Source organism: Prosopis cineraria, unplaced genomic scaffold, assembly GCF_029017545.1.
Source record: "Prosopis cineraria cultivar Desert tree isolate PC_DT_omini unplaced genomic scaffold, ASM2901754v1 PC7, whole genome shotgun sequence".
Classification (NCBI taxonomy): domain Eukaryota; kingdom Viridiplantae; phylum Streptophyta; class Magnoliopsida; order Fabales; family Fabaceae; genus Prosopis; species Prosopis cineraria.
Window position 1 is genome coordinate 36,376,748 of NW_026555338.1, and position 16,987 is coordinate 36,393,734.

The following is a 16,987-nucleotide window of genomic DNA, read 5'->3' on the forward strand; positions in this document are numbered from 1 at the left end:
CTTATGGAGTTTCTTAACTCCCTCTAACTCACAATAAACTCATTAAACTCTTAAATAATTATTAATGGCGTCACATTACCCTAACTACCATATTTATAATGGGATTTTTGGGTATTTTTTGCCTCTAACTACCAACACTTACAAAACCATAAATGCTTATTTTTATTAGCTTAATCAACTCTTATTAACTCTATTTAACTCAATAGGTTCAGACCTATAATCTCTATGGACCAAAAATTATCCTTTTCAATCAAATCCTAACTTTTCAACTAGAGAAAATGGAAGAAAAAGAGAGATTCATGCTTTAAAAGCTTACCTCTAGGGTTTTGAAACTTTAAAACACTTCAAATGCTTGAATCCTTTAAACTCTAGCAGAGCTCTTTCGTTTTCTTTTACTTTTCTTCTATTTTTCATTAGTTTTGCCCTTTTATTTATGCAAAAAAGTGACTATGCGCCGCAGTGCATAGCATAAAGAAGCCCGTCTTTGGTTGTTAGGCACACATGCACCACAACAGATTAACCACAAGTTGTGGCGCGTGACACAAAATTCCATCCTTTAGACTTTCTCCCTCATTCATATTCGAGTAACCCGATTTTACTTTGAACCTGCATTTAGGGATAAAATTACAACCAAAGACGCCCATTAAATCTCTCTGCCCATACATCTCATTTAATAAACTTAATTACTCAAATCAGGTTTGGTTAATCAAGTTTAAATTTTAAGGATGTTACATAGTCCAACTCATATAAAGAGTATAGGTTTTTTGGTCCTGAAAAACTAACTTTTATTTAGATCGGACAGGATCGGGTTTGTCTAGGGTTTGAATCGAACTGAATTGGATTGAAAGATTTTTACACAACCCTAAACGATATGTTGTGAATAGCATGACATTTGCATTAAAAGGTATTTTCCCCACTCTAAATAGAGTAGTGGAGAGCCATCAGAGTCAAGTGACGTGGGAAACCCAACCAAAAAAGAATAAAAGAGTGGAGTTACATATTTACTAATCAATTAATTGGTTAGTGCTTACAACATCCTTATAAACCTTTATGCATATCCAATGTACAAGTGAATATCTGACCAGTTCGATTTGTGATTGTATATTCCTGTGTAAATAGCAGCTTATAATTATAGTCACAACCATTGCATTAAACTGATTTGTTGATGATTTTTCTTCCCGTTAAATGACTAACTTTCTATAACGTTGATCCTGTATTTAAATTATTCTACGAGGATCATACTCAGAATATTCAATGAAAAGCCACGGTTGAAGTTGGGAGGTGAAGATAAAGTCAAAGTGATGAAGAATTATAATCTTTGGGTGGGGAGAGAAGAGAATAGAAATCACAAATGAGTGTAGAACAGCCTGAGAAAAAAATGTTCGCATAATTCTTGACATGCTTCATCCAACCATCATCCTCAATTATTCCTCCCTACAATTTCTAACTCCTTCCAGATCATCCCAAAGCCCAATTTTCACATCCTATGGCCCATCCTCATAGTCCAAGCCCATATTATCATTAAGCCCATTCATCACGAAACGCTCATCTTCCCTGGCCTTGCCTCATACGCTGCAAGCGCTGGCTCCTCTAGTTAGCAGTCCCTTCTCCAACGTTTCGTCACGGCTTGGCGTGGACGTCCTCCTTATCTAAGAATGAAGCTTGAGCTGCAAGCTCCTGCCCTTCTCGTTGCAGTCACGCCATCCATAATATTGCCTCTCATTGCAGGCTTGGAGTTCTGCCCTTCTCTAGTTCTTCTATTGTTTTTTTGAACCCCGTGTTTGAATGATCCCTTCTCTGTTTCAAAGGTGAAAAATGGCAATATCGTTTTATGCGTCTCTTCTTGACGCTTGCTCCTCTCCAAAGCAGTTGCAGAACCTTAAACTAATACATGCACGCACTATTGTTTTAGGCATTTCTAGCCATGATTTCATTCGAATCAAACTTGTATCGTCCTATGCTTCATGCGCCCAATTGCGGCAAGCCAATATCCTTTTCTCCTTTACCAACCGTCGACCCACTTTCCTCTTCAACTCCCTTATCAGAGCTTACTCCTCTCTCAATTTATTCTCTAAGTCCCTCTCCATCTTCCATCAAATGTTGCTTGCCCTGAAACCCTTTGATTGCCGTACCTTACCAGCGGTCCTTAAATCTTGTGCAGGTCTGTCCGCTCTACTGCTTGGTCGGCAAGTCCACGGAGCTGTTGTTGTCAATGGGCTTGCCTCAGATTTGGGCAACTCAACCGCATTGATAAGCATGTATGCCAAGTGTGGTGATTTAGTTGGAGCACGTAAGGTGTTTGATAGAATGCATCAAAGGAGTATAGTGGCATGGTCTGCGATGATGTCGGGTTATGGAATGCATGGAAAATTTGATGAAGTATTTGAGTTGTTTGACAGAATGGTCGAAGAAGGGGAGAGTCCAGATAGTATGACTTTCATTGCAGTTTTGACGGCGTGTAGTCATGGGGGTTTGATAGAGAAGGGAAAGGAATATTTTGAGCTGATGCAGAGGAGGTTTGGAGTGAGGCCAGCGCTGCAACATTATACATGTATGGTAGATATGCTAGGGAGGAATGGTAAGGTGGAGGAAGCAGAGAAGTTGGTTTTGAGAATGGAGATTGAGCCTGATGAAGCTTTGTGGAATGCTTTGTTAGGGGCATGTAAACTTCATGGCAAGGTCGAGTTGGCTGAGAGAGTGGTAGAGAAGTTTTGTGCATAGGAATTTAGTGTAGAGTCGTCAATCTGATCATCATCAATTCATTCAATGTTTTCCTTCATTTGCGGTCACGTCGAGCCGGTCATGGGGCTCTTCTCACAATTTACTGTGCTGATAAATAGTGTCGGCTCAGATGAATAATGCTGGCTTGCATGGGGCCTTGTGCACATGTTTCCTTCCTTTTTTCCTCCCACACTCCGTAATTATCAAATTTCCCAGTCCCTGTGTCGAAATTGGTTGCCTTTTCATGCTTTCCTTCCTTTTTTAAAATTTCTTGTCAATTGTCATGTGCCTCAACACGCCTTCTCCCAGCCGCACTGTTGCCTGTTGTCTCTCCTTGGCTGAAGTGCCGTGCTTCTTTTTTCCGATGGTCTCCTCCCATTTATGTTTCCCAAGTGTGCTTGTCCGTGTGCTCTTAATTTGGTTTGCATTCATTCCTTGTGTGCTCTGTTTATTCGTTTTTCCTTTTCCCTTCGCACAATGCATCTCGATCCATGTGCTCGCCTCTTGTGACGGATGTGTTCTTTGATCTCTCGTCATTATCCCTGACGTTGGCATCACTTTGTTCGTCTCCAAATGCCAAAAATGTCGCGTCCCAGCGCAAAGGTCATTGGGTTAGGTATTTTACTCTTTTATGTTTTTTCCCCCCTGTATTTTTTAATCTGGATTTCTATGTCTTCCCTTAATTGCAACTGCACATGGTTCCTTATGTACGTGTTTAATTTTAATTTTTTGACTTCTTTTTCCCCTAACTTGAAGAGTATGAATTAGAGATTATTTATATAGGGGAGAAGTGCTATTGATAAACTCTCCAAATGACTGTTAATACTTGACATATGGAGAATTCAACTGGTGAATAAACTTGATGTGGTTGACTGTAACATAGATTTATTAAACACATTTGTCAGTGTACAGCTGCACATTCTCTTACATTTGATATTGGAAAAATAATACAAATGATTTGCATGCTCTAAGAGGATACGATGGTCCAGAGTAGGATGTTATTCTCTTGCTTTCAATAATTTCTTTGGAGGCTGGATCAAGATGTGCTCCTACAACGAGTTTCATTATTCTTAACTTTTTTCTACCCAAAAAAAAAAAAAAAATTCTTCACTTCTTGCTAGCGTAGTCATTAGTCCTGTACAACTACTAAAGGAGTAATAAAATTACCAACACTCTTCATAATGGTTGTTTTGAGGGATACAAAATGTATTTTAGTTTTTATATTGAGAAATGTTTGTTTCTTATGTTTGAGGGATATGACTTCTTCAGGGAATAGAGGGATATGGTTGGTGCAAACGGTAAGGCCAAATATACATGAATGTTCTGGTGAATGCTTTCCTTTGCTTTGAATTATATTTCTTCCCTTTCCTATTTTTTTTTTAATTCAAAAGGCAGCATTTTCAAGTAATTGAATGGGTCATAAAAAATGAATGAGTTCTCCATATTAATCTTTCCTAGTTTTAATTGTATCTCTTCGATAGTCTGATGTTCCGTTGGTGATGATTGAAATGAAAATATAAATTCACAAACAAAAGCCACAAGAGATAATATAAGAGAGGGAAGAAGAGACAATTAGATTTTGTAGCCTGGCTTTTTTTGCAGGATCTATCAAAATTGTTGAAACTTAACCTTGGACTTCCATTTCCTTTTAGCACTTTCCATTTTATTGTTCATCATGTGCTTCAACTTTTTCTGCTCCTCTGCATGTTTATAAAATATCATATCCTTGTTACAGTGTAGTACAAGGAGTGACGCAGAAAGAATCCCCATATTTAAGGATAAGAATCCTGTGCAAGTGATAATCCGGCAATGCTAATTATTTGACATGTCAAGGACCTTCTGGTTACATTCAACCACTAGACCTCCCAGTGTGCTTGGATCAATCTGTAATATATATATATATATATATATAAAGATATTTCATCACATAGTTTATCTGAAGAGGGAGAGGGGGGCAGAGAAAGATAATAAAAGAATGTTAACAATAAATAACACCTTCTGTTCAAGGTGAAATGCCATATTTAGGAATTGAAATTTTTTTTCTTCTGTTTTCATTTTGATAGGGAATATTGCTGTTATCAATTGCGATTAATTATTAAAAACATACCTCTTTTAGGTGGAGGAGTTGCAGGTTCTATTGGTATTAATTTTACCCCTCATGTTATTACCTCTAATTATGGGGAGGTGAGCATCTGAAACATTTACTTACTATATTGAGCTTCTGTTCTGCAATTCTAAGTTTTCTCCGTTTTTTTTTTTTTTAAGTGAGGAAAAGCATATCTATAATATTCTTAACCCTGCATGTCAAATTAACCTACGTGATCCTTCGTTTTTCTTCATCCTCTTCATCATCTAAAGTATCATGCTAAACTGTTATTCATGGGCCAAAAGTCTGCAATGCCTTTCAGCTATGGTGAAAAATGCTTTATTTCATACTTAATTTGCTGGCACTTCAAATACACGAAAGTTCAGTTCATTCTGGCGGTGTTGCTCTCCCACATCTATGGTTTCATTGTATTGTTGATTTTCTTTTCATCCTTTCACAAGAGCAATTTTTGTTCTCTTGCCTTTGTTCTAAGCAGATTTGGTTTATGGCTGAATTTCCACACAACTTTGTTGATTTTGATGAGGTGAGTTATTTAGTTGCTTAACCATGAAAACATTGTGATAGAGCTCATGATTTTACTAAGACCTATAAGAGGAAATCAAGGAAGGCAAGAGGTTAAAAGATAACATTATTGTTGGTTCAAATGTTTGCCCTTCGGATCCTAGTTATGAGGGGAAAAAGGAAAGTAATTGATGGCCTAGTGATGTGCTAGAGTCCCAGTGATGGTTAAGGGTCTTCTAGGGGTAAGGGCTGTGCTAGAGTCACTTTTTGGGTCTTTAAATCTTCCTCCTTGCCTAGAGAGAGGGGGGGATTATTTTGAATATTGAGAGCGGTGAGGAGAGCTCTGGCCTCTCGAATGCCAGGTTAGGGGTGGAGGAAGTCGTCTTTCTTCATCATTTTATCTTCTGCTTAGTGTATGTTTGTAAGTGAGTGACTTATATTTTGTGATTGTTGTTTGGTGGAGTGTATTTTGTGCTGTTTCTGTTTCAGTACACTGTAATTTTCAGTTCCTTATTTCGCTGTAATCCAACTTTGCTATTCGGTAATTGTAATTTTCAGTCCCCATTTTTGGTGTAGTTTCTGGTTTATGCTTGTTTAAAGCTTATTAGAATAGAGGGTTCCATCACATTGTGCCTGTTTTACGTAGCTTTTGCTAGTCATGCGCAAATATTATTGCTCTTACTCATACCTATGGCTTCTGCTGCATTAAACACTTTCTTTTAATCTATTTTTAACTTAATTGGTAAGGTTGTAATCATCATAGGCTAAGGCTGTAGTAATTGATGAATTGCCAGTGTCACATCAATTTCCTCTTTGTTGTTCTCTCTCTAATCTATACAACAGTTTTAATTTGCATTGACACTGTTGGTTTATTTTTTCTTTCCAGAACCATTCTGGATTCCAATGAGCTGATTCTCTTTTATCAGTAGGTTTTGCCGTTCTTTCTTTCAAAGATTTGGTTTTTTTTAGTTCTAAACGAGCATCACTATTATGTCTTAATCATTTGTGGGTATTTGTTGATGCTTACAACTTTCTGTTCATATTTCCATTGACAAAGATGCCACCACAGACTGTGTCCTTTTTTCCCTTCTGCATAGTTTTCTTCGTAAATGTAATTTTGATGAAGAGGTTTAATATGTGGTGGTTGGCACGGTATCTCACTAGTTGTTCTGGTTCCCATCATCACTGGCTTGCAATTTGGTGTAGATAAAGTCTCCGGAGCTCATTACCTCCTGTGTTGATAATGTTCTCTTTTTCTTCTTTTTAAAATGCTGAAAACTCTGGCTTCTTAGGTACATCAAGGATTATATATTTACACGTGAGACTGTGCGTTGGCATTTGCATCAGTATGTGTTTTTTATATTGCTCCTTTACTTGTAATTTCTTCACTTATAATATATTAATTGGTGGGAGTATGTTTCACTTTAACCCATTATTTCCCTAAATTTCTATTTGTTTTTTAAATTTTACCCACAGACAAGGACACTAGGATTTCACTCTATTGGTGTTTATCAATCTCTAAGCTAATGAAGAATGAAGGTTTGCCAGGATTATATAAGTAGGATTGAACTTCCTGTTTTCTACACCCTTTTTTATGTTTCTGTGGTCCACAGGTACTTTGTAGTTATGGTTTACCTATGCTTATTTGGTGGTTTCAGAGGAAATGGAGCAAGCGTCATTTGGATTATTAATTATGCTGCCTTGCATTTTACGACATGACAAGTATTGGATCTTGCAGAATTGTCCAATGTTAGGATCAGGTGCTGTTATTGATCTCTTAGCTGGATCTGCAGCTGGAGGCACTTCAGTTTTATGTACATATCCTTTGGACCTTGCTCAGGAAAAACTTGCTTTTCAGGTAGGGATCTCCGCCAACCATTTTGATTTATTTTAAAATATTTGAGCTAGATGCCTTCTCTCTTGCAAATCTATATTCAATTTCATATTGTGAATCCCTTATTTCCTTATATTTTTCTTTTTCTTCAAGTGGGGAAAAAAAGAGGTGACAGAGGAAGACATTTGTGGTAACTTCCAAAGTAGACCAGCAGAGAACTTATCATGGTGTCCGGTGTTTGTGGAACACTTAAAGCATGCCTGGATAGACTTCGGTAAAATTTAGCTTGATAAGAAATTGATCAGAAAGGACGCGGATGATATTTATGGTTTAAATATATATGCCCTTTGGTTTATCTCATAAAAGGTGACACAGTTAACTATGAGTAGCAATACATTCAATAACATGTTAAAGAATGTTGGCTTAAAGATTCATTCATATTTAGGACATTTTATTAGTAAATTTGTTTCAACTTAAGCCTCTTGAATGGAATGTGTCTTGTTCTCTTTAATTCTCTTCTAACCCACATATAACTCATACATACGTACGTACATACATATATATCATACATAGATAAAGTGGCTTACGTGTTCTCTATATTTTCCAATGAACTTGTGATATATGTGGATCGAATTTCTAAAAAGACCTAATTATGTGACATTTTCTTGTAACAATCCTCTTTAGTTCTTTTTTGTTCCTTTATTAAGAATATTTTCAAGTCACTTAAAATACGCACGTGTATCGACTTTAGATTTTTGTTTTAATTCTTGTGTCGTGTGTAACATCTTATTTCTACCTTGATATTAGTTGAACCTGTACCATTTATTTCATAAATTTATTCTGCAAGTGGTATTATAAAGGGTGTCCTAAATTAAAACTTGATCATCAGACTAATTATAATAAATAAAAGACTCACCCAAAAGGATTATCTTATAAGAGATTAACTTAAATAAATTCTTAACATATATTTTCACAAACGATTTAACATTAAGGGATTTCAAGTTTTTAAAATATTTTAAAAACTTATATCATTCAATTGAACGTGTGCAGAAGCATGATAAAAGAACACATCAATATGGGAGAAAAGTTTCCCCCTTTATTTTCTCTCTATGCTTTACTCTACAATACATATATACATATTTACAATATAACATTTGGCCACTCAAATTCTTTCATAACAGGCAGTGAGGGGCTAAGGTCTCAATTACATTTATCACAATGATTATTATCTAGTTATCATACTTTATATATCATCTATTCATCGATAGCCCATCATGTGCATGAATTTTTCTTTTCATTCATATATAATTAATATCAACTGTTCACCCTTGGACATCAAAAATACAAGGGAGGACCATAACAACATTCAAGTTCTCAAATTAAGCAGATAATAATTATTTTACTTGTATAAATATTTTGGCCCGTTAATATAGCACAAGCATCAAACCACATTCCCCAGGGCCCAAATACATTTCCACGCAATACAAAACCTATAATGCAAGTGGATCAAGAATATATTATCTTAGTTGGCAATATCATAAACTATATACACATATCAAAATAAAAAGAGAAAGGCCTATAGACGTGATTATTATCACTTGGCCTAATGCTCATTTCCTTTATTTTTCTGAGATGAGCTAGCTCCTGTAATATATTAAAAGAGAAAAGTGAGTATAACCACTCAGTAATCAAGGTACATCTAAGTTATACAAATACATGATAATTAATTATGAATGCAAGTAGCTAATAAATTTATCAAGGTGACCATGTAAATAATGACATTAATAACATGTTAATCATATTAGCATCTAACTCGTGTAAATAATCTCAAGAGTAAAGTCAAGTATAAAATTTGCACAAGTGGCCACTTATATATTATTTGCATAATTACTACATGTTTTCATTTCTACAATTATAATCATATTTTTAACATAGTCATCAATCATTCAAATGGCATGATAATAATAATATGCATGATCAATCTCTTCCTTATATCCCCCCTCATTTTCTCTGACATAAAATTCGTAGGCCAACAACTGGAAGGGATCGTCTATGTGGTGAGACTACGCAAGATCTTAATCATATTATGAGGGGTTATTGAGTCAGCGTTACCTTACTCACTTATGAACAAGGTTTCTCCCAAATTACACGCTATAGGGTGTCATATCTAAAACTAGCTTTACTGAAAACTTCAGGTAGGCCAATAGGGTCAAGTCCTTTAATGGGAACAATGCTACAGTACCTTATAAGGTAAATAACGACTATAACCCATAGGATTATTGATTAATAGCCAAGTACTATATGAATTTTGCATAACTGCTAACTCTTTCATTAAGGCGAACTCCCGTCATATGATCATACTTATGAGAAAATGCATTTTAAAAATTTATATATATAATTCATAATTATTCGACATGCTTATCAACTTTCTTGCTCAACAAATATCAAGAATCATCATATTTCAATCATGCCTCTTGTATCAATTTTTATATTATCACATAAAACTACATTAGCATCATATAAAATTCAAAATGCTTATATACAATTCATCACTGTGCATAATCCACAACTTATAACCAAGAGTGTACATACCAACAATCATCAATCTCATTACTCACACCAAGTTACAATTAACTTATTCACAAGTCATAGAGTATCAACAAAGCCACATGCATTACAAACAACCATTTCAAAATTTAGATATACATATACATACATATATATATATATATATATATTCTTTTGTTTCACCAACATAATTAATTAATTAATATATAAATACATAAAATAGATTTCCCCCAATTGTCTCAACCTTTGAGAGGTCAAAGGTTACCTCTCAAGTTACAACACTTCCAAAGCTTGAATGGTGTCAAAAAAAAAAAATTAATCTACAATTGATCATATCCTAATGTGTTCATAATATTATTAACACAATTTTCACTCATACTCTAACACTTAAGTATTTATTTTATTTTATTTTATTTTTTTAAGACCTTAGTCTTAGCCTCTTGAGTTTTAAAATTTAATTTCATGTATTTGAACCTATCTACTTAGTTTAATAGTCTCATTCATAATAATTTCATTGAAGTTTAGCTAAAAATATCATTCAAATAATTTTCTAATATCAAAATTTCTCTTTTTATTTTAAAAATTCACACATAAAAATATCCAAAAATTGCAAACTTGTTTTCAAGCCTAGAGTCATTATTCTATAGCCATAATAATTTATTTCTCATCTTAAATAATCATCTAAATATCAACAAATTAATTTATATTTTCAAATTAAATCAAAAATCTACTCATAGAAATCTAGGGATAAACTCAAATGCCTTAAATTTCAATTCTATTAACAAAATAATACTCTAGAATATTTATTATACTACTAACAACCTCAACAATCAGATTTACTCATCAAAAATTTATCCTTCTTTCAAATCCTAATGCTTCGTTTGGTATGATGGAAGAGTTTTTGATGAAATCGGAATTGAAATTGGAATTGGAATCGAAATTAGAATCAGAATAGAATTGAGTTATAAATGTATGTTTGGTATGAAGATGGAATCTGAATATAATATTAATAAATATATGTATTTAAAATAGATAAAGACCAAAATGCCCTTATAAAAAAATAAAAAACTCAGCCATCATGATGGAGTGTGTATGTGGGGCACTTATGACAATTCCATAGAATTGTGGCAATTCCATCATGATGGAGATGTAATTAAATTCTAGGTATTTCGGCAGAATTGGAATCCATAAAGAATTGGATTCATGCATACCAAACTATTGAAAGCATGATTCCAATTCCAATTCCATTTCTCTTGGATGCAATTCTAGTGTACCAAACATGACCTAAGTTTTTTAAAATTTTAAAATCTGCAGCTCAAAGGAAAAAACGATTAAGAAAAAAATGTTTAAAACACTTATTTACTTTTAAAATACTTAAAATCTTGGAGCTTTACCTTCTAAATCAGCTCCTACCACCGCAGCGTTGCTTGCTCTCTCACTCACTCTCTGAGCGCGGAAGAAGGAATGAAGAAAAGGGAAGAGAAATGAAAAGGGCAATAGAAGTATTGGTTTTAAAACACAGTGGGTCCCACATTAAATTCACGCCTCTCTCTCTTTCTTTTGTTTTCTTAAATTTGCGGAACACAAAACCGTTCCTTCCTTTTCTGTTTGTACTATTTACACATCAACACACACACAAAAGCAAAAATTACTTCCCCCCCTCCTCAATTTTTTTTTAAGTTCCTTTTCCTTCTTCTTTCTTTCTTCTTCTTTTTTTTAATATTATTATTACTATTTCTATTTACTATAAAATCATAATTTAGGATTTTAATCTAAATTAAATTCAATAATAACCTTTTAACTAAAATTATTTATATTTAAGTATTTTTTTAAAATTAATCATTTGCTCTAAATTAACTTAATTAATCTTAAGGTAATTTTTGAAATGTTACAGGTATTATATCCATTTCTTGGTACTTTAGTAAGTAGAGGTTGTCTTTTAAGGATGGAATAATTTGCGTCATGCAATCAAAGCCTTTGTCAAAATATTATAGGCGGTAGACGCAAGAGGAAGTATAAGAGACGGCATGAACGATGTTCTTTCTCAACCAGCACATAATGGAATTAACAGTGTGCTCACAAGTGCCTACAAGGAAGGGGGAGTTCGTGGTCTTTATAGAGGTGTAGGTGTGCATATCCTAGGATTTAGCCATAAAATTTTATTGGTCCATTTCATGTTAAGCATTAGTGGCTATTGATAAAGAATGCTTTTGTCTCTTGCAGTATCCACCTAAATCGTTTTGATGGTATATACAATTACAGGATTATTTTTTAGTGTTTATCTAGACAAATAGAATATGAAGAATTCGATGCGTTTGACTGCCTGGTTGTTTTGTCCGGAGTCTTCAACTATTTTTAGCTTGCACTTACATATCCCATGAATATGTTAGATTCCAAAGTACTTTACCACTTTCGATTTGTCATAAAGATACGATTTCCATGAATTTTTGCTTCCTACCTGGAATATCAGACTTGCAGTTTACGTCTACTTGCTTTTTTGGCTGTGAGACTATATGATATCTTTTGAAAGGTCTTGACTTCTTAGCATGAGTTTTCTGGTTTTTATTTATTTGTATAGATAATTGAAGATGACCTCGTGGAGACTCACGAATTGTGTACCAGAAAGGAATTTGCAGGATGACTGGTTAAATTAAATTTTTTTCTGGAATGGTTAGTGTCTAACCAAAAGCATGAACATGACTTTGTAGTTGGAAATGTTTTAGAGCTGAAACTTTTCTTTTTTTGTGATTTTTTTGCAAAGGATTTATTTATTTGTCTTTCACGAATCCAATACGCAGGATTGCCCCAGTTGTTACACTCGCTGGGTCACCGGTTATCAAAGTTGAAGACCCAGTTTTTGCGGCCATTCAAGGAAAAAGATGATTGATCTTTACTCCTAGAATAAAATTTGTTTTCTGCAAAATGAGAAACAAGATACTGCACGTATAAATATCCTCCTCCAAGCAAATGGCAAGCGGGCTAGATGACCTTGCAACTTTGCCAAGACCTACTTCACACTTTTATTTTGATGTTGGCAACCTTTTTTTGTTTTTTTTTTTTAAATGTATCAAATGTACACACCCTGACACACATCCATACACCTACCCCTTCCCCTGTAGAGAAGGGTGACCCTTTCCCTAAAGGAAACAATAACACAACTCACCTGCACTAAAACCATATGGGGTTAGAGCCGTCAATGAGGACTGAGCCTTTTAGGCTGGCCCTTTTAAGTTCAAAAAAATTTAGGGTTAGGTTGTTGCTTTGGTATGTAAAATAATAAATTGCCCTTTTGAGCCCTAAAATAAAAAAGGTCAACGCTCTTAAGCCCTAGCATCATTTCATTTGATTGTCAAGTGTGTTCTCATTCTTTCTTCCTTCAATTGATCCTTCAAGCTTCAATCTAAGGAGAAAGATTAAATTATATTGATATTGATGACAATGATGCTAGCAAAGTTTAATTGTTATAAGGATTAAAATGTGATTTTGCTATTTTTTTATTAAATTTAATTTTGTTGTTGTATGAATTATCTTAAATTTATTTTTTAAAACTTAATGTTATGTGTAACAATTTTTTTGTGGTTTTAAATATATATTTTTTAATTTTATTAAAATAATGAAAAAAATAAGGCAAAGGTCCTGAGAGTTAGAGTCGGGATGGCGAAAATAAACCCTTAAGATGTAACTGGCTTTACCGGTGCTAATCTTTTTAAGCCCTCACCTTTCAAAGGGCTGGGCTAGTCCTACTCTATTTAAGATATGAAATTCACAACCTTCCTCTTTCAAGAGGGTGTGGGGTGCTATTGAATCCAGAGATTCTTAGCAACTAAACATCTTACAAGAATTTAATGTTGACCAAGATGCATTGCAAGAAGAAGCTAACAAACTAATCACTTCATTGACCAATGAGTGCAGGTGCAAGATTATCTCTAATTCAATACTAACTCTAGTCTCATTAACAGGAGGCTTTTGCTAATTGAATGGATATGATCGACCAAGAAAAACTTTTCTTTGAAATGCATTGACTTTTGTCATTTGCACTTGAGGTGATATTGTTTTAATCCTTGTGTCAAGTGATATTGTAGCAAAACTATTGCTTAGTCATTCACATTTGGCAATCTTAATTTATATCAAGAGTGATTTGGCTTGTAACATTAAAGCAAAACTTTGTTGTCACAAATTAACACTAAAAATGAGAACACATGGTATGCTTGTGAGGAATATAGATGAAGTGTCAAAGCCTACGTAAATTGCACAAGATTACAATTACAAATCACATTTGTCAGAAAGCAGTTTTTGAAAGCAATCATCTTGATTGAATCAAACCTATAGGCCTTGAAGTGCTCTTCCATTGCATGGATATGAATTATTTTGAGAGAAAAGCAAGCATATTTCTTTAAATTAATTTACCGTTAATCAATTTAGTGAATCTCTTGATTTATATTGTTATTTTCACATCCATTAAATGTAACTATGCATAACTTGTATTATAAATTTCTACTGTCAATTCATTATTAGGATATCCTTCAATTGTAGCTCAACCCATATGTTACTGTGGACTCTATCAATTGCAACTCCATTGTACTTTCCTAAAATCCTATCTGAGGGAACGCATATGATGACTTGATTTACCATTAATCAAAAAACTAAAATCCTATCTTTTAAACTTTATCTTCATGTGAGTTGATTGTAACTGTGTATAACTTGTATTACACATATCTAAAGTTAAATTATTACTAATTTACCCTTGGCTTAGTTAACTTGTAGTATGGAAGGTATTATTTGCAACTTCATTATACTTTACCGTCAACCAGTTTACAAGATTTCTAAAATTTGAACGTCTTCTTCATGCTAGTTGACTGAAATTATAAGGAACTTGTATTGTCAATGTCTATGACTAAAATCATTATTAAAACATCCATTGCTCGACTCTTTTTGTAATATGGAAAGTATTATCCTAAACACTCAGACCATTGTAAGAGTTTATTTAAAAAAAAAAAAATCAATTACCCCTATTAGCTCAACAACGAGAGCAAGAGTAATTCTTTGATGATCGATTTTCAATAAGTTGCGTGAAGGTGCATTTTTTTCTCTGAATATTTTTTGAAAAGCACCTAATATCTTAAAGAATTTGTTATAATATTTTCGTTCTTAAAACAATTAATAGGAGCATTTTCTACCTTGAACGTTAAGAAATGTTGGCTAGGACTTCGAAAATGCCACATCTAATTCAGGTGGAAGTGAGCTGACTTCTTGACTGGAAGAAAAAGGGTAGAAAAGGAGTTTTGCTCGATTCTCTCTCTCCAGCGACCTACGCCACCTTTGATTTCTCTCTAAACTCTAAACCCAAATTTGGGTTGTCGAGTTTTGCGCTATGGAGGTGATCTGGAGATCTAACAGACGATGGAGGTGGAGAAGATTGGCCAGGCAACTGGGGACGAGCAAGACGGATCTGGAACAAGAACGCGATCTGGAACGAGAAGGCGATCTGATTGGGCAATGATTCCGGTAACGGTGGCGTTAGACGGCAATGACTCTGGCGAGGATGACAGTTTTCAAATCACTGTTTGAAATCGTTCCTCATGACCATTTTCTCCTTTGAATGATGATAACTGACGGCAATGCTATTTTGAACCCACGACGGACAATGGATGACAATGCTCCTTCGAACAATGGACAGTAATGCACCCCCAAAATGAAACCCACAACGGATGACGATGCTCCTTCGAATGACGATTTGGGTCTTCAATTCATGTAATTGGTTATCAATTTCTTTAAGATTTGGGTCCTCCATTTCTGTCTGTTGTTTATCGTTTTCTCGTTATGCCATGGATACAGATCCGGGTTGCTACTTTAATTTTTTAAACAAATTTGTATTTCTAGATTGTTTTTTCTGGATCTATATTCATAGGTTGCTATTGGGTTTTTACAATTCTCGTTATTTCTAGATTGATAAGTCAGATCCTGGTGGCAAACCATAAATAGTCAAACTATCTTCTCTCTTGTCAAATCCTTGTGTGCTCGTCTTCATTTCCTATAAAAAAAGGGTTAGATTATAGGTAAATTTTTTTAAAAAAACTATCTTCTATCACCTTATACTAACTATCAACATCTTTGTATTAAATGTTGGGATAAACAATACTCCTATTTAATTATTTTAAGGAAAAAAATTATAACAAATACTTTAAAATATTAGATATTTTTTAGAGAATATTTTAAAAGAAAAAATATACATTTATCCTTATAAATTTATCAAGTTTTAAAACTTCAGATAGTGTGTCCAAAATTTTTGGGATAAAGATACATTTTTGCACTTCAAATGTTCTCTAAAAAACACTTTACACCTTAAATTATTGGCTAGAAATAAAGTATTTTTGCTCTTGTAATCAAATTTTTAACATTAATCGTTAGAAAATGCTAGCTGAAACTATTATGTTGACCATTAGGAAATTTATTGACAAGGATAAAAATACTTCATTTTAATTACTTTAAGAGTAAAATTGTTTATGATATTAGGTGCTTCTCGAAAATAATTCAACAACAAAAATGCACCTCTACACTAATTTTTATAATAAGCTTTACCATATTCTACATTGAAAAGTAAAAATAACAACCTCATCATTGTTTTCTAAAAGCTCCTATGAGATCTAAATAATAATTATACTTTTTTTGTGTCGAGTTCAACTGATGAAATTGTTCCTTTTCATGCTGTCTTGATTATTTATCGACTCCCATGTTAATTTATTTTAAATTAAAGATTCTCAATACAATCTCATCATCAATACAAAAAAAAATTCTTTTCTCATTTGTAAATTGATTTTACGAGTATGCTAATACATTACTCAATGCCATAGCATCACACATCCATTTACCTTCAAAAACACGAACTGCTCGTGCACCGCACTGGGAGTAAGATCTAGTTAGTCTATATTCTACGTGCAGTTACTTGCCTTAGAACTGTGGTTCTTACTGCTAAGTGTCTCCCTGAGGATCAATTAAGAAGAGTTGCATTCTAGCATTAATCTACCCTCTCACTTCTTAGCAATGAAGAATTTAAAATTTTGACCCTAACATTTCTAACAAGCAAACCATGAGACTAAAAGGTGAGAAGGTCAACAAATAGTAAAGGATGAGGATGAGAGTGTCATAAGAGTGCTTCGGTAAGGATGAATAAAGGGGTCTCTTGTAAATTGAGAAGGATGCTCAAGATGTCTAAAATCCTGGTTGATCAGCAACCTTAGGTGTCAAGACTACCACTG

General features: G+C 34.0%; 1 protein-coding gene across 18 annotated transcripts; it reads left to right on the forward strand.

Annotated features, from left to right (window-relative positions):
- The first annotated feature begins 1,591 nt into the window (after positions 1-1,591).
- LOC129315496 (pentatricopeptide repeat-containing protein At4g16470-like) lies at positions 1,592-7,650 on the forward strand. 18 transcript variants are annotated; one of them, XM_054959231.1, is made up of 8 exons: positions 1,592-3,337; positions 4,838-4,905; positions 5,304-5,351; positions 6,216-6,254; positions 6,622-6,675; positions 6,806-6,887; positions 6,988-7,187; positions 7,317-7,650. In XM_054959231.1, exon 1 carries the CDS (start codon positions 1,816-1,818, stop codon positions 2,719-2,721), a length of 906 nt encoding a protein of 301 aa, XP_054815206.1. In that variant the 5' UTR covers positions 1,592-1,815; the 3' UTR covers positions 2,722-3,337; positions 4,838-4,905; positions 5,304-5,351; positions 6,216-6,254; positions 6,622-6,675; positions 6,806-6,887; positions 6,988-7,187; positions 7,317-7,650. The 18 variants fall into 18 exon arrangements, 16 of the variants coding, with proteins under 16 accessions (XP_054815206.1, XP_054815202.1, XP_054815204.1 ...); XM_054959227.1 differs by having other exon boundaries at positions 4,838-5,351; XM_054959229.1 differs by lacking the exon at positions 6,216-6,254.
- The last annotated feature ends 9,337 nt before the right edge of the window (positions 7,651-16,987 follow it).

Coding starts and splice junctions, on each gene's coding strand:
- LOC129315496 (XM_054959220.1), top strand. CDS start 1,816: ATGGCAATATCGTTTTATGCGTCTCTTCTTGACGCTTGCTCCTCTCCA.